The sequence below is a fragment of the Alosa alosa genome, chromosome 4 (genome assembly GCF_017589495.1).
Source record: "Alosa alosa isolate M-15738 ecotype Scorff River chromosome 4, AALO_Geno_1.1, whole genome shotgun sequence".
Lineage (NCBI taxonomy): Eukaryota > Metazoa > Chordata > Actinopteri > Clupeiformes > Clupeidae > Alosa > Alosa alosa.
In genome coordinates this window covers 4,252,163-4,280,133 of record NC_063192.1, presented here as the reverse complement: position 1 = coordinate 4,280,133, position 27,971 = coordinate 4,252,163, and the positions used below count along the sequence as shown (strand labels likewise).

The 27,971-nt window shown below is 44.5% G+C and overlaps 2 protein-coding genes across 5 annotated transcripts in view; one reads left to right on the top strand and one right to left on the bottom strand.

The window, feature by feature from the left end:
• The window catches only part of ppih (peptidylprolyl isomerase H (cyclophilin H)), a 98,187-nt gene that overhangs the window by 61,286 nt on the left and 8,930 nt on the right, over positions 1-27,971 (bottom strand). Inside the window, exon 1 of one of the 2 annotated variants that reach the window (XM_048241821.1) lies at positions 23,123-23,260. The exons of the other annotated variant lie outside the window; for it this stretch is intronic. Within the exon in view, the coding sequence (XP_048097778.1) occupies positions 23,123-23,185 (63 nt within the window). The 5' untranslated portion in view covers positions 23,186-23,260. Of the gene's footprint in view, positions 1-23,122; positions 23,261-27,971 lie in introns of those variants that run through there. 2 annotated transcript variants of the gene reach the window in all.
• si:dkeyp-100a1.6 lies at positions 208-27,968 on the top strand. 3 transcript variants are annotated; one of them, XM_048241816.1, is made up of 4 exons: positions 23,421-23,496; positions 23,649-23,796; positions 24,070-24,221; positions 26,454-27,968. In XM_048241816.1, the coding sequence occupies exon 4, from the start codon at positions 26,482-26,484 to the stop codon at positions 27,640-27,642; it is 1,161 nt and encodes a 386-aa protein (XP_048097773.1). In that variant the 5' UTR covers positions 23,421-23,496; positions 23,649-23,796; positions 24,070-24,221; positions 26,454-26,481; the 3' UTR covers positions 27,643-27,968. The 3 variants fall into 3 exon arrangements, with proteins under 3 accessions (XP_048097774.1, XP_048097773.1, XP_048097775.1); XM_048241817.1 differs by lacking the exons at positions 23,421-23,496; positions 23,649-23,796 and adding an exon at positions 208-451; XM_048241818.1 differs by lacking the exon at positions 23,649-23,796 and having other exon boundaries at positions 23,449-23,496.

Sequence of the window (27,971 nt, the reverse complement as noted above, 5' to 3'; positions counted from 1 at the left end):
TGTGTAGTGGTTACTGTCACTGGTGTGTGTGGGACAAGGGGGCATGAGGGAGGGGGTCAGTGTGCCTGAAAAGAGTCATTTGTTCCTCAGAATTATCAGCAGAATACACCCCCCCTCCCACACACACACACACACACACACACACACAGACAGACAGACAGACAGACTGTGTCTGTAGACAGACTTTGTAGGGGCTGGCGGTAGCCAGAGATAATGTGTGGAAAAAAACACAAATGAAGCTGGAATACTAGAAAGCTATGCTAAAGCAGGGAACACTGTTGCTGGGGACGGAACACTGTTGCTGGGGAAAGAACACTGTTGCTGGGGAAAGAACACTGTTGCTGGGGAAGGAACACTGGTGCTGAGGAAGGAACACTGGTGCTGGGGAAGGAACACTGGTGCTGGGGAAGGAGCAGAGTGGCCAATGGGACAGCTGAGGACTCAACTCAAGGTATCAGTCGTTAGAGGCGCAAGCACACACAAACACAATGTTAGAGGCGCATAACCGCATTGTGGAAAAGTTAAACTTTTCCCCAAATGCTCCCGACGTTGTCCCTACACATAACGGACAAACATTTCCCGACACACACGCACACACCTCGGCAAATTCATTACACGCGATACCGGTTTAGCGCGTTCTGAACACATTCATATTTCACCATCACATAGTGTCGCACATATTTCTGTACTCACCAGTTTTCATCCACAACATCTCCGCAAGCCGCGAGGTACCCGCTGGTTCAGGGCTCGAATTATCTTTTTGTCTTTAAGGGGGTCTCTCTAGCTCATAAAAAGTTGGCACACCCCGCGCATAGCCTAACAAGGCGATACAATGAAATAGCCTAGGCGCAAATGGCGCTTTTGCGCAGTACAGTATATATGCGCACGGTAGGCATAGGCTTTACCTTGACACACGCACACAACAGACATAGATTTTTCATAGAAATGGATTACTTTTAATTAATTTCAACATATTATTGATTATAATAGTCCATATGTCATTTCAATTTCACAATACAAAGAAATAGACTAAACGATTTAGTCTGTGCCATTCTCAATTTCACAACGTAACTCATTTAAACCAGACCACCGTCTCAGATAGGCTATCCTCAGTGTCAAACACAATAATACATGTAGTGTAACTTATACACAGGGGAAAAAGCACTAACTGGCAGAAATGAATAAAGCCAGCCAAACTATGTTCTAGTAGGCTAATGTGTTGAACAGGTGTTTCAAAATAGCTGGGAACTTTCCGGAGCTCTGAATGGCAGAGGATAGCTAGATCATCAGACAACACAATCATTGTAGGCTGCATTATGAGCCATAATTTATGGCTTTGTCAATCAACATAGAATAGGTGAAGCATAAAGTTCAACAGCAAACAGGACTTTTCAGCATATATCAAACCACGAGAGCTAGCCCAATGAACGCCATGCAAATAGACAAAACACTCACATCAAAGCAGGGTGACTTCTTCAGATTTGTGAGTGCTGTCAAATCGATACGGTTTGCTCATATAGTCTAGTGGTGTGGCGGTGAAGTGTCATGCTGCGTTCAAGAGCGTAGTGTAGGTCTACGTCCTGTAGTAGCCTATATTTTAATTTAACGTCTTTAATGGTAAGAGATTGCACAGGGATGGATAATGAGCGGTTGTTTAATATTAAATTACAATGCCAGACACCTTTAGATATGAGAGACCCCCTGAGGTTTTTGAGTTTGTTGGTTTCACTCTATGGGAGCTCGGCTCCCTCTGGCTCCCACGTAATTCGAGCCCTGCGCTGGTTTTGCTCCACCAAACATTTCCACCACACGCACCAGTATTCCCACGCCATAGCACCTACACTGACTGCATTTACTTCCCTGTTGTGTGTCCCGCCATCAATGGTCCCCCGAGAAACCCAAACTCTCAGAGTTGCAATCTTTTTGTATTTTTTGTTTTGTTTTGATGACGTGTCTGTAATTGTGGTTAGGGTTCTGAACTGATTTTAGGGAAAGAGAAAATATATTTTTGATAGCGTAAAATAATGGTAATATTATTAGGATCATGACATGTTTATGTCTTTATTTTGTTAATTGTTTTGTGCACTACTCTCCAGCCATTTCTGAGTGACGTTTCTAATGGGTAGTCCCATAAAAAGGCTGAGCTTCTGTCATTCAGGTTAGAGTGGCGCAGGGAGAGCAGCTTGCTGTGAGGCTGAGTCTGGTTTGTGAACATTTAACTCTTTGAATCCCTATTAGTTTTGTATTGATTATTCTGTTTAGTTAAGTCTTTAAGTGTGAACAACCCTCGTGTTGATTTTTGTTTGTAGCCTTTTTCAAAGTTTTTTTGTTTAGCACTTTTGAGCACTGTAAATAAACCAGCACTCTTAGTACAACATTTGCACTTGTCTGTGGTTCGTCAATGTCTCCTTTTACCTTGGTTGCCTGAAAGAGCGCACATCACCTTTGTGAGTTTGGACTGTGAGGTCTCATTCTTCACACGTGGTGGCAGCGGTGGGATTGTGGCGCCCCCTAGGGCACTGAGAGAAAGGTTGACTAGACGAGCCCAAGTGCGTAGTAAGGTCGCGTACCGACGGTTGAAAGACATTGGCAGGTTGATGTCGACCCACCAAGAAGATGGCGGGGAGGGGGTCGAAGACCTGGTGCCTGAAACAGACGGGGACAAAAGTGAGTGATGCACCCGACTTCGCCTCCATGTTCAAGATGCTCCAGAGGGCCGTGAGCAACCAGGAGAAGGAGGTCATCAAACAGGAGCAGAGATGGAGGAACGTCCAGGTCCAACTCAACACTGTCCACGGTGAACTGGAAGAAATGAGGGCAAGAGTTCCCCCTGCAGCTCCGGTGGCCGTTCCTGGGGTCGCCTCTGCAACGCCTGCTGATGCGGTCGTCGCCTCCACGGCACCCCCCTGTCGTCGACTCCTGCTGCGGTTCCTGTGGTGCCTCTTGCTGCACATCCAGCGACGGTCCCTGCTGGCCCGAGTAGCCAGCCTGCTACGCTACCAGCCTCCCTGTTGATGCCTGCAGCCCCCCAGCACCCAGTGATGAACCAAGGAGGACCAGCCCCAGCAACCTGATGTAGCACTGGTGCTACAGTATTTTGCTTATGGCAATACAATGCATGCGTGTGAGACTGACAGGGAGGCTACAGCAATTACCTTCTACTGTGATCAGTGCAACTGGCTACACCAGATGTGATAGCGGCGCGTAGGCCACGTTAAAAAAAAATAAACCCGTCTTCTGTTTTTGAGCGTTCGTTACGCGCCCGGTGTAGGCTCCCGGTAAAACGCTTGTTTGTTTGTTTGAAGTGCCTATGTATAGACTACTTCTGTGAGAGGGGAATCGATGTATGCTACTTTGATTTCAACTTAGTTGCAGTCTACGCTATTAAAAAGTATGTCTACTTGTTTGTAGGCCTATAGTATCCAAACAATCCAAATCCAAATCAAACAACACCTTGCAAATTATCCTCGCGAATCGAACAAGTGATAGCTATGTTTAGCCTAAATCGAAAGTAGGCCTATCTTCCGACCGGGCCGGGCAGAGGTGATTAAATTAGGCAAGCAGAGGTAGAAGTTTGTCGCAATCGCCTTGTTGCTTTGCATTTTTAGTTCAGTTTAAAACGAATAACTTAGTATCCAAACAACACCATTCAGATCTAAAATTAAGAAAAAAGTCCACCGGGACGTTCGCTTCTATCTGTCAAATATGAGCCCACTTCATGCACAACAGTCTCGCTTTAGTAGTGCTTAGGAAATTTAACCTATACAAGATCGGTTCGAAAAACCTTCACAACACTTTAATTACAACTCTAGGTTAGCCACAGACCTTCAGCTATCTATCTTTAGGGACATGTCAGTTACATACTGACCCCTTATGTGTATGGAACAGTCAAAGGGCCCCCAAATGCATTTCATGGGTGCAAATGTACATTAAGATAATCCTAATAATTATTTTGACATGCATACAGTGTGTAAAATTGTATTTGGGGCTTTCTGCTATTAGCTACTATTATTCCCAGTCATTATCATGGGAAATATAATGTTCAGATACCACTGGAATTGTATAACAACCCTCATAGTAATAGGTATATTTTACATTTTTCAGATGTATTTATTTGTTGCTTTTATTTTTCCTTCCAACTTGCAAGGCCCCGATAAGGTTGAATGCCCCACTTTGAAAACCACTGCTCTAGGTAATCTAGGTAATCTAAAAACTTAGAAATATGAACTAAACGTGAATTAAATCTTAGTGGAATAAAATCTTCAGCATATATATATATCTTCTACTTATTCAAAAATAAATGAACTGACTTCCAATGCATGAATAAGAAAAATTAACAAAAAACCAATGGCATGACCTGTCTTCCTGATACCCATTGAAAAGTCTAACTGCATGGAACTGTCAGGGATTGTTTTTTTGTTCTTACAAAAACACAACAACCAAATAACATATCATGCTGATAGCTTTTGTTCATCTCAAACACAATGTAGCCAGGTGAGATGTTTGCAACTACATGACCTTTTATCAATCCAGTTGCAGTAGGCCTACAGATCCCAACCACAATTGATGAACTGTGATGAACTGCCCTACTTGTGATTGTTTTTAGAGATTTTAGAGGTTTTATATCGATGCTACAGAATTTGTGGCTGGTGCTACAAAACTTTTAACCTCTGTAGCACCAGTGCTACTTGCAAATTTTTTTAACATACAGCCCTGCACAGACCGGACAACGAGCAGCTGAACTGGTGGACTCCTTCCTCGCCGCCCATCGTGGACCGAAGGACTTTCGCTACCAGGGCTTCAGCCAACCTGCGGAGAGGGGTAAGTCTGCGGGCTATGGTGCGGGAGTTGGTCCTAGGAGAGGGGATCAGCGTAGGGGTCAAAGTAGTCGCACACCTCCACACACACCCAGAGCATCTCCACATAGACACCCTGCATCCACCCAGTCCGCACCCACAAGTACTGAGCCATTATGTCACCATTGTAGCAGGCCCGGACATTTCATACGTAACTGCCCTGACAAGCGACCAAGAAGTTTTGGCCCCAGTGCTCAGGTCACCACTACTAGTCTGCCAGAAGTCCAGAACAGAGTGCAGACTGTTGATGTTACTGTTAATGGTAGAGCAGCTAGAGCCCTTTTAGATACCGGTAGCACCCAGACGCTTGTGCAACCCCACCTGGTTGATCAGCCAGGAATAATGACAGGAGGATGCCTACAGGTGCGGTGTGTAAATGGCGACGAGCACCGATACCCTCTAGCTGAAATATGCCTGCGTGTACACGACCACACATACACTCTCAAAGCCGGAGTAGTGAAGGGCCTCCATCATCCCGTAGTGTTGGGCCAAGATGTTGCAATTTTGCCAGAGCTGGTGCAATCTACTTCACCCATAAATATGGTTGTGACCAGATCTCAGGCTAAAAGAGTGGCAGATGACGAGACAGAGAAGCAGAAGGTCTGTGAATTGTTCCCCTACTGTGATTAAGAGATTGCGCCCCCCGACACAAACAGGCCACGCAAGGGCCGGCATCAGCGCCGGCGTGAAAAGCTGATTCACAGAGTTGAGTCCATGACGAGTGCAGAGCAGAATGTACCCCCCACTGCAGCTCCAGATGTTTGGGATGTGCCCCATGATTTGAAATTGCTACAAGAGCAAGACGAGACACTCAAAGATCTTTTCAGTAAGGCCACTGAAATTGATGGTGTGACCACAGGCCAGGCTAAATCCCTCTCTGGGGAGGGTTATTTTGTTAAAGATGGGTTGCTTTACCACCAGCCAGAGGGTGGCAGCACTGAGCAGCTGGTTATCCCCACTAGCCTGAGACCTAATATTCTCATGACATCCCATGGGCAGGTCACCTGGGTAGTGTGAAGACCCTGCAGAGAATCTCTAACAGATTTTATTGGCCCGGCTTGTACACAGACGTTCACACACACTGCAAGACATGCCCCACTTGTCAGCTCACCAGCAAGCAGAGGGTTAAGCCATACCCACTTCAGCCTCTTCCTGTCATTGAAGTCCCCTTCACCAGGATAGCAATGGATATTGTTGGTCCCCTTGAGCGCACACAGACAGGTCACACACATACATCCTTGTAGTCTGTGCTACGCTATCCCAAAGCTTTTCCCCTCCGCAAAGTCACCGCCAGAACCATTGCCCCCGCACTCCTACAGTTATTCTTCAGGGTAGGGATCCCACAGGAGATTTTAACTGACCAAGGCACAGCATTCTTGTCGAACACACTTAAGCAGGTCTACAGGTTGTTAGGGATACGGGGTATTAGGACCACTCCCTACCACCCGCAGGGCTGGTGGAGAGGGACAACCAGACCCTCAAAAGCATGCTGCGAAAGTTCGTGGGTGCTAATGCCAAGGACTGGGATCGCTGGCTCCCTTACCATGTCCTTACTCATGTTTGCATACCGTGAGGTACCCCAAGCCTCAACCGGGTTCTCGCCATTTGAACTTTTGTATGGGAGGCAAGTGTGGAGGCCTCTGGATTTGCTGAGGGATGCCTGGGAGTCACCGAGCGCCACTACCACCAACGTCCTCACCTACAGTGGGCAGTGCTTCGACCAGCACTGCCCACCAGCTTCCCCTCGCGGTCAGCGTGGGATCCTTAGCGGTATCCTGCGACTTTAACTTGTATTTTTCCAGTGAGCCGCTGCAACAACCCAAACAACGGTAGATGGCTCAAGTGAGCAGGGTGTTTAAGTAAAAAGAAATGGAGCCTGGAAAACCCTACACAGACTTCACTACAGACTTTAGCAGACTGGTTTAGAAATAATTTAATAGCCAGAAATATGCCTGCCCTGCCCTAATAAAGAAATATTTGGTTAACTCGCAGTGAATCCCGTTTGCAGCCGTAGAAAAAGCATGGGACAAATTAAAGCATGGGACAAATTAAACATTCTGGTTTTCTCCGAGTGCAACGATGTTAGACAGACATCATTTGGACAAAATATAGATTATATTAACCTCCGTTGCTCAGCCAAATGCCTTCCTGTTACGTCCTGTTATCACAGAGTTACAGGCGATAAACGATTTGTGATGGTCACAAGTTTACTTCATTAGCGGTTTATTTATTTTTTTATTATTAAAGAGTGTTTTTCATTTAAAGGTTTGACTTCGTGCTTATTCAGTAGAGCGTTTAGTTCTCTCCCCCAATCCCAGGCGTTCACATTGCATGTTTGTTTGTAATGGATGCAACCCGAGATATGGCTATCGTTTGTGGCAATGAGTTGTTAACAGACATGAACCAAGACATATAGCCCAGCAGCAATCTGTTCGTTATTTATTGAAGGGGCCACGGAGGAATTTTGAGTGCTTCAGTTGCAAGTTGCATGACCCTCTCTTGCCTGCTAGAAATTGTTCAATGACCCTCCGACAGAATTGTTAAAAAAGACATGACCCTCCCCTGCCAATTGTCGCTGTCTTCCGCCCGCGCTACAGCCACACACTGTGATAACGTTCTTACATCAATCTTTCCCGTGAGCTTGCATGCTACCAGTCCTTCCTTTTCAAATGTGTTAGCCTGTTTGCACAATTTCACAAATAATCATATGTGATTAATAATATGACAAATAATCCCTGTGCGGGGACCGAAACAATGCATTTTTTTTTTCCGTGTTTATCACGATTTTAACTTTCCCCGCTGTCTTGCCGTTTTAATGTTTTCCGTAGAATATCCCATATTTTAATACTCTCATAACAGCCCTGCCATCGGGCCTGTCTCTGTGTTGGCCTGTTGCTACCCCTTGCCCTTCCAACGAAAAAGATGTCTTCAAATCATCGTTTTCCTTGCTTGAAGGCGAACTTAGAGTGATGTTAACCTATTTAAGTTTAATAGCTATTAATAGCTATTCGTTTTAACGATTTTTTTTATGATAGTATGAAGTGCTTTTTGTATAGGCTACTTTCTTAATCTTGGAATATGGGGAGGGAAGTGGCGCGTCTGCAGTCAGCCAAATATGAATGTAATTCTGCGGCATAAAGCAGATGTATTTGTTTATTGTACAGAAAAATAAAAATGACATGTCAAGCAATCAATTGACTACATTGCAGTCAAGAAGTAGGGCAAATTAAGACACTGTTTTGATTTGCGCAGTTGCGTTACCCCCTAACACTGACAATAACATAGACAGCAAATTAAGATATTTTTTCGTTTTGTGGAGCGGCACCGGTAGGCTATCAAAAGCAGATTTCGATTTTCGCTACCACCGTGTAGTCAAGCCTTAAGCCATACCCAAGTAGCCTTAATCTAGATAATGTTTAATTACGATTTATTTTGCTATTGAATTCGTAGGCTGGGATTCCTCTCGGTAACCATTACGTTTAAAGGTAGCCTAGCCTCCTGCTTTTTCAGAGGGGGCGGCAGTCAGGCTACTGACAGAGCGATGTACAGTGGCAGAGCGACGCACAGTGGCTGAAAGTGGTACTAAAGCTTCACGCAGCTTCACGACCTCGTAATGGGCGACTGAAGTGGCCATTTAAAAGCGATGCCCACTGTACGTGATCGCCATGAGGGAGAAGATGGAGGAGATGGCGACCCTGGTGAGGAAGAACATGGAGAACGCTCAACAGACCCAATCCAGCTGGTATGACAAGTCAGCCCGACAGCGCATGTTCCAGCCCGGCCAGAAGGTTCTCCTGCTCCTGCCAACAGAGGAGAACAAGCTGCTGGCCAAGTGGCAGGGGCCCTTCAGCATCAGCCGGAAGATGGGGCCAGCCACCTACGAGCTGGACATGCTTGGGAGGAGGAAGCCACAGCAGGTGTTCCATATAAACCTGCTCAAAGAGTACCATGACAGAGAGCAGCCGGTGAGTGACCAGCTCATGGTGCAAGCTGTGAGAGAAGAGTATGACACCCCTGAGCAGTTTTTCCCGACTGACTGCACAGCAGGGGAACCAGACTTCTCCCATCTCACCGCAGAGCAACAGGAAGAGCTGCGGGCTGTCATCCCTGAAGGCCTGTTCACCGGGCAGCCTGGGACCACTTCACTGGCTGAGCACCCGATCCACCTGAAAGAGACCACCCCGAAACGGCAGCGAATGTACCGGGTTCCGGAGCGGTTACTGCCTGCTCTCCAGGAGGAGCTGCAGGTGATGGAGCGACTGAGCGTCATTGAGCGCTCGGACAGTGCCTGGAGTAGCCCCATTGTCCTGGTGGTGAAGAAGGACGGCACTATGAGGTTCTGTGTGGACTTCCGCCAAGTCAATGCCCAGATCCACTTCGACGCCTACCCCATGCCACGGCTCGAGGAGCTGGTCGAACGGGTGGGTGGGGCCCGGTTCATCACGACGCTGGACTTGAGCAAAGGGTACTGGCAGGTCCAGCTGGCCAAGGAGGCCAGACCCTACACTGCCTTCCGATCACCCCGTGGGCTGTTCCAGTTCACAAAGATGCCCGTCGGTCTCCAGGGAGCGCCAGCCACCTTCCAGTGGCTCATGGACCGCGTGCTGGAAGGGACTGGGGCCTTTGCTGGTGCTTACCTGGATGATATCGTGGTCCACAGCGCCACCTGGTGGGAGCACGTGGAACATCTAGCCGAGATCTTCAAACGCGTCCACGAGGCTGGGTTGACGATCCAGCCCAAGAAATGCACCATTGCTCAGCGCGAGGTGCGTTACCTGGGTCACATTGTGGGCCATGGTGTGATCCACCCACAAACTGACAAGCTCGAGGCCATCCGCAACTGCCCGCGGCCTAAAAACCAAGAAGGATGTGAGGTCCTTTTAGGGTCTTGCAGGGTGGTACAGGCGCTTTGTGCCTAACTTTGCCACCATGGCGGCGCCGCTCACTGACCTGACCAGGAAGTCTGGGTCAGCAAGGGTCAGGTGGGAGGAGCCGCACGAGAGAGCCTTCACAGAGTTGAAGGAGGCTCTGTGCAGCGATGCAGTTTTGAAGAGCCCTGACTTTGACAAGCCATGGACAGTCCAAACTGACGCCTCTGGGGTTGGGCTGGGGGTGGTCCTACTCCAGGGGGAAGGCGACCAACAGCGGCCAGTCGCCTACATTAGCCGCAAACTGTTCCCACGAGAGTGTCTCGCGGTGAAGTGGGCCTTGGACACATTCCGTTACTACCTTCTAGGTAGAGACTTTTGGCTTGAAACAGACCATCGAGCACTGAAATGGTTAGGCCAGATGAAGGACACTAATGCAAGGGTAACAAGGTGGTTTTTTAGCTCTGCAGCCCTTTAAGTTTGAGGTTGTTTACAGGCCAGGAAAGCACAACCTGGTTGCTGACTACCTGTCTCGCCACCCCTGTGTCGAGTCTCCAGAGGAGGGGTGAAATGTGGAAAAGTTGCCCTCCAGTTAAACTTTTCCCCAAATGCTCCCGACGTTGTCCCTACATATAACGGACAAACATTTCCCGACATTTCTCAAAATTGGATTTTGTCATTTGTATTTTATTTTGTTGAAGAAAGTGGCTTCGTATTTTGTATCAAAACTGCTTGACAAGTTCAGCTGTGACTTTTTCAGTGCATCTCTGATACAGTAATTATAGGCTATGAGATGCAACAGGCAGGTCAGCATAGTTGATCTGTTGACTGTTTGCAGATTATGGCATGTCTCGCAGGCAGAGAAAAGCCGTTGCTCTCAAACACTGTCCACTTAATCAACAGAGTCATTGTATTGATGAAGGAATAGATTAAATAGACAGATGTGGAAGGTTTGCAAAGTGATATCAGCTCACTTTAAAGAATATTTTAGTACTTTCAAAATACAAAAATACAGTATTTTTTATGTGGCTAATGTATTTTGTTGTTTATTTTGATACACTAAAAATTAGGGTATTTGATATTTTATTTTAAAATACACCAACAGCTAGAGGCCAGGCAGCTACAGTGCTTCACTCTGGGGGCATCTTTAAAATCATGCTGCCCAGAATGTAGCACTGTAGCTGCCTGGCTGCTCTAACTGTTGGCTGCAGCAACTTGAGCTAGGTAGCACTGATTGTTTTTTCTCGTACCAACAGTAGGCTACTCAGTGAGTTTGAAAAACAGTGATCTTTGTGAAAAATGGCTACATCCAAGCTGGGTTTGAGGCTGCACACTGGGCAGGTGTACAACAAAAAAAACTGACTTTTTTTGGGTGAGCAAGACAATGCTTGGGGGGACTTGGCCCCTGCCTAGAGCCTATTGCCTAGAAATCTATTGTTTATTCTAAATTTTTATTAGGTACAGTTCTTGACAACCATCTGAGTTTTTGATAACACCGACTATATTTATAAGAAATGCTCACAATGACTCAGTCTCCTCAGAAGACTGAGCTGTCTTGACATCTGTCTGGTATACACTACACACATTCAAAGTGTTTTAACCTTTCACATCTCTGCTTGGTTTGGCCATTTAGGCTGCAAATACAAGAACAAGTTAAACATGATTGTGTCAATGGCTAGCAAAATAGTAGGAAAACAAAAACCCCTAACCTAAATATACACTGGCAGTATGAGGAAGAAAGCTATGAAAATCACTGCAGTCAGTACACACCCTTTTTCCAGCCAGTTTGAGCTCTTGAAGTCTTGGAGGCGCTTTAGAGTGCCTCTGACAAAAAGTGTATTTAAAACATCCTTTGTTTACGAGTGTGTGAAAAGTGACAAAGATTTATGGACAAATATGTAACTAGGAGTTGTTAGTTCCTGCTTTCAATCCCTTTTTCACCTAACAAAACCCATATTTGTCAGACTTTTTTTTTTTTTTTTAAACCTTTGTGAGTTTTCTGGTACAAAATAGCACCGCTGCTCAGTCCTGCACATTGTCTCCGCAAAAATAAATCACGCATCACGCTTGTCAATTTGTCTCCATCTCCTACTCCATTCCCTAAACTGCATGTGTGCATGTGTTTGCTTTTGTGTGTGTGTGTGCTCTAGGGGTGGCAAGGTTCATGAAAAAACGTTCGGTTCGCTTGCCTCGGTTGCGGAGCATGTGTGCATCATACAGTTTTGACGGTTCAAGGCATGCGTAATGTAGCCTCATGCCCATATGTGTGTTTGTTCCCCCTTTTGCGTGAAAGCGGAGGTGTGGAGTGCTGCGGATCACGTGTAGAAATGACAAGTGGGAGCGATAACGAATGCAGCCTGGTGTGGTGTGTGCAAACATTTTGGAGTTCTAAAACAGTAGATAGAACTGCGACTGTGATGTGCAAGCATTGTGCCACACGTAGCTTATTAATTATTCTAGTACAGACCCGGAGTGGCTAATCGGGAGCTTCGGGAGGATGTGCCGGTCTGAATATCGCAAGCTTGAATGTGTTGTTTCTTAAGTTCATTAGCTGCGCACTCGCAGCACTTCAGCAGCTTAGGCTGTGCAGTCTAAGCCCCGTACTTGCAGTCTCCCAAATATTAACAAAATAGCCCTCACAAAACCTGTTTGGAAATCGCAACCAAGTCTATTTGCAATAATTAAGGGGAATAGGAGACTAGCAGCCCCTCCTCCAATGGCACGCCTTCACACAAATACTTCGCTCATCTTCTCAAAGGAACTCTAGATCTCATTCATAGTGACCATTCGGTCCTTGGTTACCTGTCTGACCAAAGCCCTTTGTCCCGGATTACTCAGTTTGGCTGAGCAGCCAGATCTAGGAAGACTATTAGTTGCTCCAAACTTTTCCAGTTGAGAATAATGGAGGCTACCGTGCTCTTGGGCACTTTCAATGCTGCAGAATTTTTTTTGTATCCTTGCCCATATCTGTTAGCCTGACTTCGCAGAGAGTCTGGCCTAGATCAGAGCCCGTCTACGGAGAGCCTGGCCACTCCATATTAAGTCCCATTGTACCGAATTTTGGTTGCAGTTCCACCAGAGTTCCACTGGGGGCGATCGCCATGAGTGCAAAATGAATGGGAGTCAATGGAGCTAGAAGGCTAAATTTGTCTCTTTCACCTGATTGTCGTTGACAAATCTCAGATTTGATTGTAGTTTGTATAACTTCAACATGGGTTATAGGTCAAAAATTGAATGAACGAGTACTTATGTCCTTTTGATTTCTTACAGGTTGGGTCGTTGTTGCCCATAACACACTAGCATTGTGCTAATGAATGACGTCATCAACACGTTTGAAAGGCTTTTTAGAACAATTAAGTGACTTTAAAAAATATAATACTCAACCAAGTGTATTTCTTTGTCTCCTCTTTCGAATACAATATTCAAATTTCTTGAAAAAAAATATATCCCGAGAAAAGTGGATTTTGAGGGGTACAGCTCCATAGATCTCCATTCATTCTGCACTTGTGGACGAGCGCCCTCATGTGGAACCACAGAAGGAACTGCAACCAGTTCAGAAACCGGAAGTTTTCAGAGTGGCAGTTCTCCCCTTATTAGACATTCTCTGCCTAGATCCATAGGCGTAAGTTTATTCCCGGGTGGGAGGGCACAGTTTGAGATTTAAACAAAGATTGTTAAGGCGGAGCAAGATACTTTGTCGTAGTTCTTGTCTATGGGCGCGAAATGGGGATCAAATCCTGTCTGCATAAAGAGGCGTGTCGATGACGTATTGATGAGCGTACATTGCAACCGGTCAACAGCAGCGGCATAAATAACTGGCACACACCTGATATAAAGTCGATTTTCTCCAGACTGGAATGCTCAAAAATGCTAAAAATGTACCTGAAAGGTTCAGAAGGGTTTGAGGATCATGAAAACGTGCCCGAAATTCACATTCCTAACTCTATAGAACCAAGACCTTAGCATATGTGGTAAAATTCTGAGCTATGCCCATAGACTTCAATGGAGCAGTCGCTGCTTCTGCTCTGCATAAAGGGGGATTATGACCCCCCCTCCCCCCTCGTGGGATCTGGGTTCCCAGAAGTGGCTCCTGATGAAATATCTTGCTCCGCCTTAACAATCTTTGATTTAAAATCATTGGAGTTCCTTTGAACCAATCACTAACAACCGGCGTTTCGTCATAGAGAGAAGTTTCACTGCAGCACGCCCATAACAAGCACGGGTGCATCTTATCAGCAAACAATCACACGTTTCATCTGCGTAACTCTCGCCAAAATGCATCATATAGTGTTTTGTGAATGTACCCAAGTCAAACTTTCATATAAATGCATAAGTACGGCCAAAGCGCCACTTTTAAGCTTGTTGCGTTGTCGTTTTCGGGTGAAATGACCTTTTGAATGGGATTCCTATAGGGCTACTACTTTTTTGATACAATCGCGTCAAAATCGCTATTTTTCAAACACTATGAAGGCTCGACACAACGACTTTGATCGAAGTATCATCAGTGTCTCTACACATGAACTCGAGCATTGAGAACATTGTTGGTGTACGCAGAGTTTACTAAAAGAACAACTCACTTGTTTTTTCTGCTCGCTGCCATCTTGCAAGGAGCGAGTTGTCCAAAATCTTTCTTTTAGTAAACTATGTGTATTTAACAATGTTCTTAATGCTTCGAAGTTCATATGTAGAGACATTGATAATCTTCGATCAAAGTTTTCAAGTTATGTCGAGCCTTCTTAGTGTTTGCAAAATCTTGATTTTGACAACCATGTAGCCTACTAAACTACAGTTTGACTTGGAATAACGTTAAGTAGCCTATTTCAAGTGACAAAATCTATGACTAAAGTTTAGCTGACGATATAACATCCTACTCCACTGTGACTTCGTTCGTGACACTCCTGATAATAGGCTAAACTATTATTCACATTTGGAAGTCAAAAGAGTAGTATACATCGCACACTGGAGGGTATATTTTGCTGACTTTATTTGGCGTGAACAAAGCGTTTCGCAAGTTGCTTCATCAGGTTCACGTGATTTTGACCTTTGATATTATTCACATTTGCTCAAAGATTTCATAAGTATAAGCCCTTTTCGCTCCCTACGTTGATGTATTCCAAGCGATCTGCTTCAGGGGCGGGGACGTAGTAATTGAAACACCATGCCTGGGTACGTAATCGCTCTCAGGGACGCCCTCTGTTCGCTGGTTGGTCGGCTGCCCAACTGCCGAAGTAAACGAGCGCGAATCAACCTATTCCAGACGGAGTACTGTAGGGAGATGAAATCGACCGGAAGTACGTAGGCAGGCCACAGATCTGTGTCTTCACACAACCCTGTCTCGCAGGTCTACGGACAATTGTCTTGACCTTGTGGCTTGGTTTTCACTCTGACATACACCATCAACTGTGAGACCTTATATAAAGAGATGTCTGCCTGTCCTAATAATGGGCAATGAATTAATTTAGGCGCAGATGGACTCTAATCAAGTTGAAGAAGCATCTCAAGGACAATTGATAGAAGTAGGATGCACCAGAGCTCAATTGCAAGAGTGTCACGACCCCCGCCCCTTCGGGCCTCTCCTTGTCAGTGCACGGGCAGGTAGGGCCTGATTAGGTCAATTAGGAATTGTGTACACATGCATCAGGGTGTGGTTATATAAGGAGTTCTCCTCTCCTCCCCTTTAGGCACTTTTCTTCTCTCTTGCAGGCACCATTTTGACTTTCTCTCTGCACTGGCACTTGATGCTTTCTCTCCTCTCTCTAATCTTTCTATCTTCGTTTGTCTACCATTTAGTCATCTTACATACTGATGCTGACATTGCATTCATACATACACACACGCCAACACTCATCTTCCCCTAGACACATTATGTTTGGTATTACTATTGTTGCTTAATCTTAATAAATTATAAATTGGAACTTTGTTGTCCGTCTCCCTTTATGTTGCGGTGAGTAAACGAGCCTTTGACGAGTGTCATAACAAAGGGTCTGAATACTTATGTAAATGGAATATTTCAGACTTTTATTTTTTAAAAATTTACAAAACACTCTAAACACCTGTTTTTTTGTGGAGTGTTGGAGTATTATGTGTAGATTAATGAGAAAAAACACGAATTGAATCCATTTCAAGATGAGTCTGAAATATAATAAATTGTGGAAAACTTGAAAGGGTCTGAATACTTTCCGTTTGCACTGTACATTATATAACTATACTAATACTGTAGCCTAAATTGTGGATAATTAAGCTATACATCATATGCTGGTATTTCTGAAGTGTTAATGATTTAAAAGGAAAAATAACCGTACAGAAACGAAAACAGTGACCTTAAAACCGTAATACGAACCGAACTGTGGGTTTTGTGAACCATGCCACCCCTAGTGTGTTAGCTTGTGAGTGTGTGTGTGAGGGTAATGGGGTGTGTGTGTATGTGCGTGCATGTGTGCATGTGCACTGTGTGTGTGGTACGTGTGCATGTGCATGCATGTGTGGTGTGTGTGTCTTTACGTGTGTGCATGTGCACTGCGTGTGTGTGGTGTGCAGTGTTTCCTCTAGATTTTTTTTTAACAGTGGCGGCAGGCCATCCACATTCCACTAACTAACGTCTATAAAACAATATATTTATGGAATAAAACTAGACAGGTCCCTCGGATTAGCATTGCTGTTTATTGTTAAACTACAATTCTCTGCAGCCAGCGGAGGGCATTTAGCCTACTATGCGTCCGGACAATACTGTGCGTCTCCCCTAATTCTGAAGCAGTGGCACCGCTAAATGAAGAGGAAACACTGAGAAGAAAGTTAATGTTTTAAATAGGCTACATCAATACACTATATAATATGTGAAGTGAAACTGGATGGGCCATAACCTCTGACTAGTTTTAGGCTACTTATTGTTAGGTCAATGTATTTTTATTGTGGTTTCAGACAAATACACAAAGACAGTAAACACAAAAACTCCAAAAACAAACAAACACATAAATAAATAATAATTAAAATATATATATAAAAAAAAAAAAAAAAAACATACATTACACAAAAGAAAGTCCACATAGTAGTTACAAAGTCATCTTGTACAACCGCTATTCAGAGCCAGGGTGCATGTAAGTTGTTCCACATGTGAGATAAAAGGTTGCCATACTACATCAAATTTCCCCATTGATCCATTCAGTGTGTATCTGATTTTTTCTATCTTAAGGAAAAACATGACATCACAGATCCATCTGCCAAAGGAAGGGGGTTTGTTATTCTTCCAATTTAAAAGAATGAGTCGCCTAAGAGGGAGGAGTAGGCTATTCAGTTTAGTTGTGACTTTTGAAAAGGAAAGTCCTCTGATGGAACGCCAAAAGGTCCAATGAAAGGACAGGGGTCAACAGTTAAACCTGAAATCGCTGAGTATACTTCAAATATTGAGGACCAAAAAGCTGTTAAACTAGAACATGACCAAAACATGTGGTATAGAGTGGCAGGTGCCTGCTTACATCTGTCACAAATAGGGTCAACCCCTGGAAATATTTTAGATAGTTTAACCTTGGACATATGAAGCCTATGTACAATCGTAAACTGAATAAGACTATGCCTTGCACAAATGGAGGAAGAGTGAATTCTTTGAATGATGGCAGACCATTGATTTTCAGTTATGTTGGCATCCATATCCTTTTCCCAGTTTTCTTTTATTATTGACAGTGAGGAACCCTCCATTTCAAATATCACTGTATATAACCTTGACACTGTCCCCTTTGCCTCAGGTGGGGTTTCAAGGATTGAATCAAGTCTAGATTTTGGTGGGAGTGAGGGAAATTGAGTGAGGTGATTCTGTATAAAATGTCTCACTTGTAGGTATCTGAAAAAGTTACTAGTTGGTAAGGAAAACTCCTGTCTAACCTGATCGAATGACATGAAAACACCATCCTTATATAGCATTTTGATATTTAAAACACCGTTTTTAAGCCACCTCGTAAAAGTATTATCTAAAGAGGCTGGGAATAAGTGGTTGCCTGTAATAGGAGAATAAACTGACATAGAAACTAGCCCATAATGTTTTCGGAACTGAGACCAGATTTTTAAGGAGTGAAGAACTACTGGGTTCTGACAGGTCTGGGGTGAAGGCAGGGGAACAGATGAACACAAAAGAGCTGAAAGTGAGATTGGACAAGAATTAGACTCAATTTGTAACCAGCCAGGCAAATCCAGGGGTGATATATCCCACCGCCAGCACAATAAGCTTTTGATATTAGCAGCCCAGTAATAGATTTGAAAATTTGGTAGAGCCATCCCGCCCTGTATTTTAGGTCTTTGTAGAAACAATTTCCTGATCCTAGGTGTTTTGTTATTCCAAATAAAAGATGAAATAACACTATCAAGCTTTGTAAAGAAAGTTTTTGTAAGAAAATATGGGATGCACTGAAACAAAAATAAGAATTTCGGAAGGATATTAATTTTAATTATACTGATTCGCCCAGCCAAAGACAAGGGCATAGTGGACCAACGTGCAAGATCCTGTTTGGTACGCTCTAGGAGTGGGGTAAAATTGGCCTTCAGAAGCTGAGAGTGGGACTTTGTAACACACACACCAAGGTAATTAAATCTATTATTAGTCACTTTGAAAGGTAGTGAATGAAGTGAGGTCTGAGTGGCAGCTGTAGTAATTGGTAAGAGCTCGCTTTTTCCAAGATTGAGCTTGTACCCTGAGAAACTGCCAAAGTCTTTAAGGATAGTGATGATATGCGGAATAGATACAAGAGGGTCAGATATATAGAGAAGGACATCATCAGCATACAATGAAATTTTGTGTTCCTGATTTGCTCTGAAAATCCCTTTGATATCTGTACACTGCCTAATGGTGGCTGCAAGGGGCTCCATTACCAGTGCAAAAAGCAGAGGAGAGAGTGGACAACCCTGTCTAGTCCCGCGCTGAAGAGGAAAGTATGGTGAATAAGTGTCATTAGTTCTGACGGAAGCTAGATGTGAAGTGTACAACAGTTTGACCCAAGAAATGAAAGTTTCTCCAAAACCAAACCGCTTAAGAACATAAAACAAATAATTCCACTCGACACGATCAAAAGCTTTCTCAGTGTCCAAAGCTAAAAGTGTTTCTTGGTGCTGAGAGGTGGACGACGTATAAAGGATATTGAATACACCCCTGACATTAAAAAATAAATGTCTATTTTTTATAAATCCACTTTGGTCTGATGACACAATGGTGGGCAAAACCGATTCAAGACGGAGAGCCAGCACTTTAGCCAATATCTTCACATCTACATTAAGAAGACTTATTGGGAGGAACAATTGTGGGGGTCCTTGCCTTTCTTAAGAAGAAGGGATATTGATGCCTGGCGTAAAGTTGGTGGAAGACATTGAGAATCCAGACTATCATCAAACACAGCTTTGAGTAAGGGGGCTAATTTTGCTGAACACTTCTTGTAAAATTCTGTAGGAAAGCCATCAGGGCCTGGACATTTCCCACTCTGCATGCATGCGATAGCTTTGTTTATTTCTTCCAAGGAGATAGGGCTATCCAAAGATTTCCTTAACTTTTCATCCACAGTAGGGATATCTAGGTCCTTAAAAAAAGTATCCATTAGACTCGGATCAGTGGGAGGCTCAGATGTATACCAATTAGAGTAAAAATCACAAAACTGTTTATTGATGTCTGTTGGGTCTGATAATAATCCTGACTCAGATTCAATTTGATCGATGACATGACTAATGGAAGTATGTCTCAGACTGTAAGCAAGGCCTCTGCTGGGTTTCTCTCCATATTCATAGGACATATGTCTAGATTTTAACATAGCCCGTTCAGCCTGTCCAGTTGAAAGCATATCAAACTCAGCCTGGTGTAACATACGTTGTTTATAAAGCTCTGGGGTTGGGGCAGTAGCATACACTTTGTCCACCTCAGAGATAAGTTTAGAAAGTTTTGTTTGTCTGGCCATTCGCGCTTTGTGGATACTGCCATTGAGGGAGATAATCATCCCCCTCAGGTAGGCCTTAAGGGTCTCCCAAAGCAATGAAGGGGAGGTCTCATCATTTGAATTGGTTTCTAAGAATATGTCTATGTAAGTATTAACACAGGCAATAAATGACTCGTCGGACAAAAGAAGTGAATTGAGCCTCCATCTGAATCTATTAGGTCTATGGATGGGGAGAGTCAAAACTAATGTAACAGGGGCATGGTCAGATATCACTATACTATTGTAGTCACAGGCATTTACCAGAGGCAGTAGGGTTTTATGTATGAAGAAATAATCTATGTGTGAATAGGTGTGGTGCACAGGTGAAAAAAAAGAAAATTCTTTCTTTGTGGGGTAAAGGTATCTCCATGGGTCAGACATTGCACAACATTGTAAAAAGTCCTCTATGCATTCTGCCATTTTTGATCTAGCAACTATGCGAGTGGAAGATCTATCTAATAAGGGGTTAATTACACAGACAATCACCAGCTAGTATAAGTTGATGAGTGTCTAAGTACGGTATACTTGACAGGAAGTTACTCATAAATTTAGAATCATCCCAATTTGGGGCATAAACACAAGCTAATGTCACAGGCAGACTGTAGAGTTTACCAACCACAACAACAAAACGCCCATTAGGGTCTGATTTGGTTTCAGATAGTACGAATGGCCTTACCCTGAAAAGTGGAATGGTATACCTGTCCCACCCAAGGCTACTTTTTGTTCAATGTGAGCGGCAGCCAGCAGGGGAGGATACGTCGGCAGGATTATTTAAAAAGCAACTGCAACATTGTGCATCTGCCCTGATTCTGATACCGTGGCGGTATTAATTTAAACCATGGTGGGCCGCCATGCTAAAATAAATGTAGAAGAAACACTGCGGTGTGTGCGTCTTTATGTGGGTGTGTGTGTTTATATGTGCGTGTCTTTATGTGACCACACACTAGTGCTGGGCGGTAAACCGGTGTATATTTTCGTTATGATATGAATTTTTAATATACCGCCATACCGGTGTATTTGATTACACAACGTTTGGAACGCTGCGCCTGGTGGTGCCACTGCGAGGGTAAACACAAAACACCTTAAGTTTTTCCCCTGAAGTATGACCCTTAAGGCTTAATTTCTCCTTAGGTAAGGGGTTTATTTAAGGGTGTTGCACAGAATAATACCTTAAATTGTTTCTTTAGTTAAGGAAAAACGTTAAGGGATACTGCATTGAAAGGGATTTACCGTCACGAAAATTCTATTGAGATTGTTCAACAGCTGTAACTAGCTGGCTAGTAGGTGATGTCGTTAGTTAGCAACCCACACAGTGAAGCTTAATGATCATTCATCTCACCTTAAGAATATTTGCTGAAATTATCCAGATAGCAAGTAAAGCATGTTATAGACATGCACTGAGCAATACTAGCTGGCTAGTTAGAAATGATCCTGACTTTCATCAGTGCACCAAAACAAACTTTTTTGTTAATGTTTTGCCTAGCGAACCGAACCGAAGGTCATGGCAGGCTAACAAGACATCCACATCCACATGAAGTTAACGTTAGCCTACCACTAACGTCATGTAAACCAGCGGTCCCCAACCACCGGGCCGCAGGACATTCCTAACCGGGCCGTAGCCTACGACATGAGTTTAAAAAAAATGCATGCGAACTAAAAATTTAATTCGCAATAATGTCACGTTTATACATGGCATAGGTCTATATGCAGTTGTTTGATTGCACGCATGTTTGCATTTTGCAAGGTCTATTTTCTTACGTCTGTCTGTCCCGCCTTCAACACTTTTCCATATTGCCTTCAGCGCTGCGCAGCCTCAGGTCAGCTCACTTCACTTGATCAGTTCTTGGCTTAACGGTAGTGTCACGAAGTTAGCTAAACTGCTAGAATGAGCAACAAAACAAGCATCTTTAGCAGGTCACTGGCCAGAGTGTTTGAGTTGCGAGAGCCGCTGCAGAGATTTCTTACAGACAGTCACCGTTAGCTGCACATTTTAGTGATGAGGACTGGGTGTCAAAACTCGCTTACCTGTGTGACATATTCGGGTTGCTTAATGACCTCAACCTGTCACTCCAGGGGAGAATGACGATTGTCTTTAAACTGGCAGATAAAGTCGCTGCATTTAAAGCAAGCTTGAATTGTGGGGACGACGAGTGGACCAGGGTGTATTTGATATGTTCCAAACAGTAGTGGGGGTTTTGGGAGAGACTGAGGCAGGGCCCTTTCTCTCGCAGCTGGTGCGCGCTGATCACCTTGTTGGCGCTTTCAAATGAGTTTGAGCGTTACTTCCCATCCTCCAAAGATCCACGGCAAACCAATGAGTGGGTCCGCTAACCCATTTGTCAATATCCCGAATAGTCCTAACTTGTCAGCGCAGGAGGAAGAGCAGTTGATCGAAATTGCAAATGACGGTGGTCTTAAGAGTGTGTATGAGGAGACCTCGCTGGCGGGTTTTTGGATCAAAACCAAAGCAGAATATCCCGAGATAGCCATAAAAGCGCTGAAAACGTTTCCCACCACGTATCTATGCGAGGCCGGGTTTTCGGCAATGACTGCAACTAAGACCAAATTGCGCAATCGACTGGACATTTCAAACACACTGAGGGTGTCACTGTCTTCCATCACCCCCAGATGGAAGCTTCTTGTTGCAGGGAAACAAGCAGGGCTCACACTGATTATATTAAGAATGCACGTTTAGTTCCCATGTTTTGTTCCCATATTTTGTTAAGCATGTTCACACTTTTTAGCTTCAAGTTGTTCAATATTCATAGTTCATATTGTTCAATTTTCACTTCTTCAAGTTCACGTTTTTCACAAGAGATCGTTACCTTCACTGTTCATACATAACTGGAGCTAGTTCTTTTCAAGTAATGCATGCACAACACATGTGGAACATGGAACCCCCGGTTTTATTTTAAATTGTATCATTTTCAAAAAAGTATAATTATTGCAAGTTGCACTACTTTTTGTATTGGTTTTATACAAGATGTTTGTGAAATTTGCACAGTAAAAGTTCTGTATTTTGACTGCAATTGTCTTTGCATTCTGATTAGATTCTTCATTAGAATCATGAGTGGCTCTTTGTAAACAGCATCATTTTCTGGGGCCATGCAAACCTGCATTACCACTAGTGTGGACTTATTCTCTACATCATGACAGTAAAATAGTCCATCCTTAGTCAATTCCTCTCTCAACCTGTAGAAAATGCTGTGAACATCTGATTATGCATGGTAAAAAAATACCGTCATATACCGTGAAACCGTAAGAATTTTGAAAAATACCGTGATATACATTTTTGGTCATACCGCCCAGCACTACCACACACACACACCCCCACACAAACCCATACGGCAGAGAGGTGCTCATACTGTTCTCATACTGTAAAGACTTGATGCTGAAGGCTAACAGACACCGCAAATCAAGGACACACTATCCAAAAAAAACAAAGCAGACTTACACCTACAGACCTGCATGGCCTGTTGAGGCTTTGATATGCATATTGTATTGTCTGCCTCTGCATCAGAATGTAATGGATTCCTGAACCCGGATCGTCTTGTTAAACCCGTTTCTCCAAACCTCAGGCTGTGGTTGTGTGTGTGTGTGTGTGTGTGTGTATCTGTGTCTACTTCCTTTTCAAAAGGTGAAGGCAACTGGCCAAGCAGCTCCACACACCAAAGTGGACCGTAAAGGGGCGTGGGGACAGGGGAGGAGCTCAGTACTCACACAACAAGCTTTAAGTCAGACCTACCTACACACACACACACACACACACAGGAGGACAGTCGTCGATTCACCAGTACTCTAGACACTTGTGGCTGGACCTGTGTCACGGTAAAGTCCTCCATCCATTATGGTGTATTATGATGTTTACTCTTTGACCCCTTTGGTGTGTGTGTGTGTGTGTGTGTGTGTGTGTGTGTGTGTGTGTTTGGGGTGAGGGTGTCGATTGCGTTGTACTGATGGCCTTCATATCTGATTTACAGCTCTAACGATATGGACACAACTTTGAGCTTAAGTATGTCACCACCACACTGCCACAGAAGCCTTTAACGTTGCCTCCCAACACTCACAAACTCTAGGAGTCAAACACAGGCTGGACTAATCAAGCGTCTGGACAACAAAAACGAGCAGGTCACATAATCTTAATAAAGATTTTTTAGCATTAAAAAGCCAAATCAAAGCCAAGTCAAATTCAGACAACGGTGACTAAACATGTTCTTACTTCTAATCTCTTTGTTTCTGCGGATGGCTCTTCACTGGTATGCACAGACCTACGGATTTCAATTATTTTGCTGGTTATCTATAGAACACTGTGTAATTAAACACACACACAGATCCTGCATAGTCATTCTGATCTGTCAACATCATATACTGACTGGGGTTTTTCTCTGTATTTCTCTGTAGGCAGCATTGCTTGGATGTGATTTTGCCTTCGAGGAGAGAGACTGCAGACCATCTCCAACACAACTGCTTCAGCCCACCAGTATAGCGCTGGCGTTGTGACCCTCTGTCTGACCCCTGACCCATAGGAGAGCTGGGGGTGTCGTCTCTGAAAGGTAAGGTGCTCCTGAACCAATGCATGTGAAGGTCCTTCTGTGCCCATCCTGAGGCTGTAGTCTCATACGACAGGGCCATTTACATAGGCGGTGTAACAGACTTCAACCTCTAAATACATCTCGCATACAAACATAAAATGTGCTTAAGTTTCTGTTACGTCATTTGCCAAATATTGAACTAGTACTATCGGACTTGTCAGACTGCTTAACTGTTTGCAATGTTATCACGCTACTGCCGCCAGGCAACAGTACAGTAGATTAATAGCAGCCGAATTACACTTGTGGTCCAGCAATATCAAATAATTGTATTTAATTTACAAACTCGCTTAATCGACAGGTTTTACTTATTCATAAACGGCTAAAGTGAGCAGCATGACCGAAAAACCCATCCAACTTTAAAAGTAGTAAAAAAAAAAAAGTAAAAAAAGATCGGGTGATTTTTTGATGCAGTCTATGCTCTCCGAGACAGCGTTGTTTTGCATGTCGTCCTTCTCCCCATGTCGTTTAACTGTGGGGATGCAACTCTGATCTTATTCTTACATTAATAGATTAGATTAGATTCAACTCAACTCATTTAGCAGGTACAGAGCTAATGAAATGCAGTTGACAATCCAACCAGAAGAAAAGAAAGCAAAGAAGCATTAAATACTACGGAGCCCCTAAGGGGACATGAGCAACAAAAACAAATCTAATGTTTAGTTTCATGTGCTCACCTGAAACTTTCATATGCTCACGTAAAAGTTTCATGTGCGCACATGAAAGTTTCACGTGAGCACATGAAACTAAACTTTAGATTTTTTTTTGCTCATGTTCCCTTAGGGGCTCCGTAAAATACCAAGTGTAGGTAACCATTAAATACCAAGTGTACCTACGTAGGTACAAGAGTACGGTATTCTATGCAGTTTTGTAGACAATAGAGATTAATAATGTACAGTGTATAGTTGGATAAATACAGGTTTTCCAGAAGACATGTCTACAGAGATAAGTAGAGTATAAATGTAGAGTATAAATAAGCCGTGGAGACACTATTTTTCATTGGTCAACCACTACAGAGCTTGCTCTGGTATACGCTATAGCCCCAAATCACAAAGAGTGGATTAGCTAAGGGCCATGAGAAAAACGCTTCCCAAATAGCATTTTTCAACCAGTAATAATGTTCAGAACAGCACCAACCCTCGTCAGTAGCTTGCTCAAGGACCCTACACATAAAACGAAGCACCAACAACGTAGTTAGCGAACCCAGAGTTTATTACAGAATAGTGTTGCACGGTGTATCGATACTAAAAAGGTATCACGATGCCTTCACGCAAAAAACGATACGATTTCAGACTTTTTTAGAATCGATACTTTATTAAAATAATAAAGTTCTGTGCAAATCATGTTATCAAAGAAATTGACATAATGTAGGAATGCACACAGATATATTGCAACAGGTAATGGTGTAGGCCTATCTGACAAAGACCTGAGTGGTTGGAACGTCGTATTTGTACACTGGGCGCAAAGAAGACTATCCTCACATTTTCCCCTTTGCAACTGTCAAAGAAATTCCATGAACACGGGAAGGCCTAGGGTAGCCTATACTGTACATCAGATGGCCTAAAGATTAGGCCTCTCTGCATAGCATTCAGTGATTTGCATGCAGTAATTTTAACACTGACCTTGATCTAGCCTAGTTTGGCTGTTTAAAGCTACTTTATTGCCAAAACACAACACAATGTAAATAAACTATAACAAACAATAAAGGACTTAGCCTAATCACACAAAGTAGGCCTACTATTTTACTGACTATAAAAAAAATAATAATTATGTAGGAAGTTTAGAACCCAGAATTGACCTGCACACTACAAAAGTGCACCGAATTCAACACAAATGACTCCATACACTTGGAGGAGGTATGAGTCCTTTCTTCTCCAGATATCTTAGGATTTCGCCGTTTTAGTATTGAGCATCGTGATATTTATGGCAGGTAACGTATCGAAGTCATAATTTTGGTATCGTGACAACACTATTACAGAAGACTGTTAAGAACACTTACCAACTGTTTCCCTACCAGCTCCTCCAACCCAGTATTGCAAGGATTCATTGTGCCGTCACGTTTGGTTAATTTATTATTCGTGCTGGGGTTGGAGGAGCTGGTAGGGGGACAGTAGGGGTATTTAAAAAGGTATGCCGCGAAACCGCGGGAATGTGCCAAAATGACCCAACTATTGCTGTTCCCTTGTACTTCTCCAGGTGGTGCCAGTGAGCCGAGCCAACAGCCATGTTGCTAGACAACCACAGCATATTGGCCGTCCTGCAGGAGAGGGCGGACTGGGATGCGCACTGGGAGGAGCACACGCCGGACTTCCTGTCCCTGTTGCTGATCAAGGTTCTGCTGAACTGCGTCCTGCTGGCGTGCGGCTACGGCAGCCAGCGGCCAACACGGTCCTTAATGGGCCTCTGCTTCCTGTCGCTCTGCCTGGCCGACTTCCTGCTGGCCACCACACTGGCCGTTACCCGGCTGCAGGGCGACCCTCAAGGTTACCCAGGTTACCAGGCCCTCATACTTGCTCACGCCTCCGCCGTCTACGCGCTCTTGCCACTGCCCGTGCTGGCGCTGGGGTCACTGGACTACGCCTATGCGGACCGGCGGGGAGCCCACCAGTTAGGGGGCAGCGTGGGTCAGGGCGGGGCAGTGCTGGTGCTGTGGGTTCTGGCCGGGCTGTACTCGGCAGGCCATACTGACCCGTCAGTGCTGGAGGTGAAGCTGAGGCCGCCGCAGCTGGTTGGGTGGGCGCGGGTGTGTGAGGTGCGGGTAGCGTGGGAGGTCAGTCTCTTCTGCCTGGTGCTGCTCATGGTGGTCGGCGTCGTACTGCTGCTCCACCTGCCCCACGTCCCACGCTGGACACGCCTCATCCACTGCCTGACGGTGGAAAGGGAGGCGGTCGGCATGGCCCGCAGCAACCTGGCTGTCACCCACAGCAAAACGCCCCTCACCCAAGCCGACGTGCCCGTCTCCAACAGCAAAATGCCCCTCACCCACGCCGACCTGCCCATCTGGTCTGTTGAGATGGAGGGGCAGCCCCCGTGCCAGCGGGGACCGCCCCTCTACGTTACCTGCGTGCTACTGTTCGCCGTGCCGTGGTGCCCATACCTGCTACTGCACCTGAGCAGCCAGCTGCTACAGCTGTCAGTGCCCTCCTACGTCAGCGTCAACACGCTGTGGCTGAGCTGTGCCAACAGCCTGCTGGCGGGCATCACCTCCTGGGCGCGGGCAAGGCAGGACACGGGCACCAGCACCCATCACCTGGACGCCGTCTGTGACTGGAGGATCCCTAGCTACGTCAGTTACCGCGGCAACAGCCCCGGCCCATTGCACAAAGTGCCCCTGGAACTGCAGACTCCGTCAGAGAGGAAACTAAAGCCCCTGCTCCTGCTTTGAGATATACTCTGGACAGCATAACACACACAATCTCACACACAGGGGGAAGGGTTTGGGGGTTGCACACTGCACAGGACAGAGGACAGGTTTAGCGGGTGCGCATAGTGGGGGGCATGTTTCTCTTCTATCTGGGATTTCTGGGTCAATGATCATGAAATACTGGATGGTATGTAATGCTACTCTAATGAATTCAAGATTCAAGATATCTTTATTACAAGGGTATAAAGTACGGGTATACGAGTAAACTTCTTGTGTTTTTTTGCTCCTCAAAAAAATAAATAGTAAATAAATAAATAGTACATAATGCAGTCAATGTAAATATATAAATA

What these genes read in the sequence shown, in the direction of transcription:
- si:dkeyp-100a1.6 (XM_048241817.1), top strand. Translation starts at nt 26,482, where the DNA reads ATGTTGCTAGACAACCACAGCATATTGGCCGTCCTGCAGGAGAGGGCG.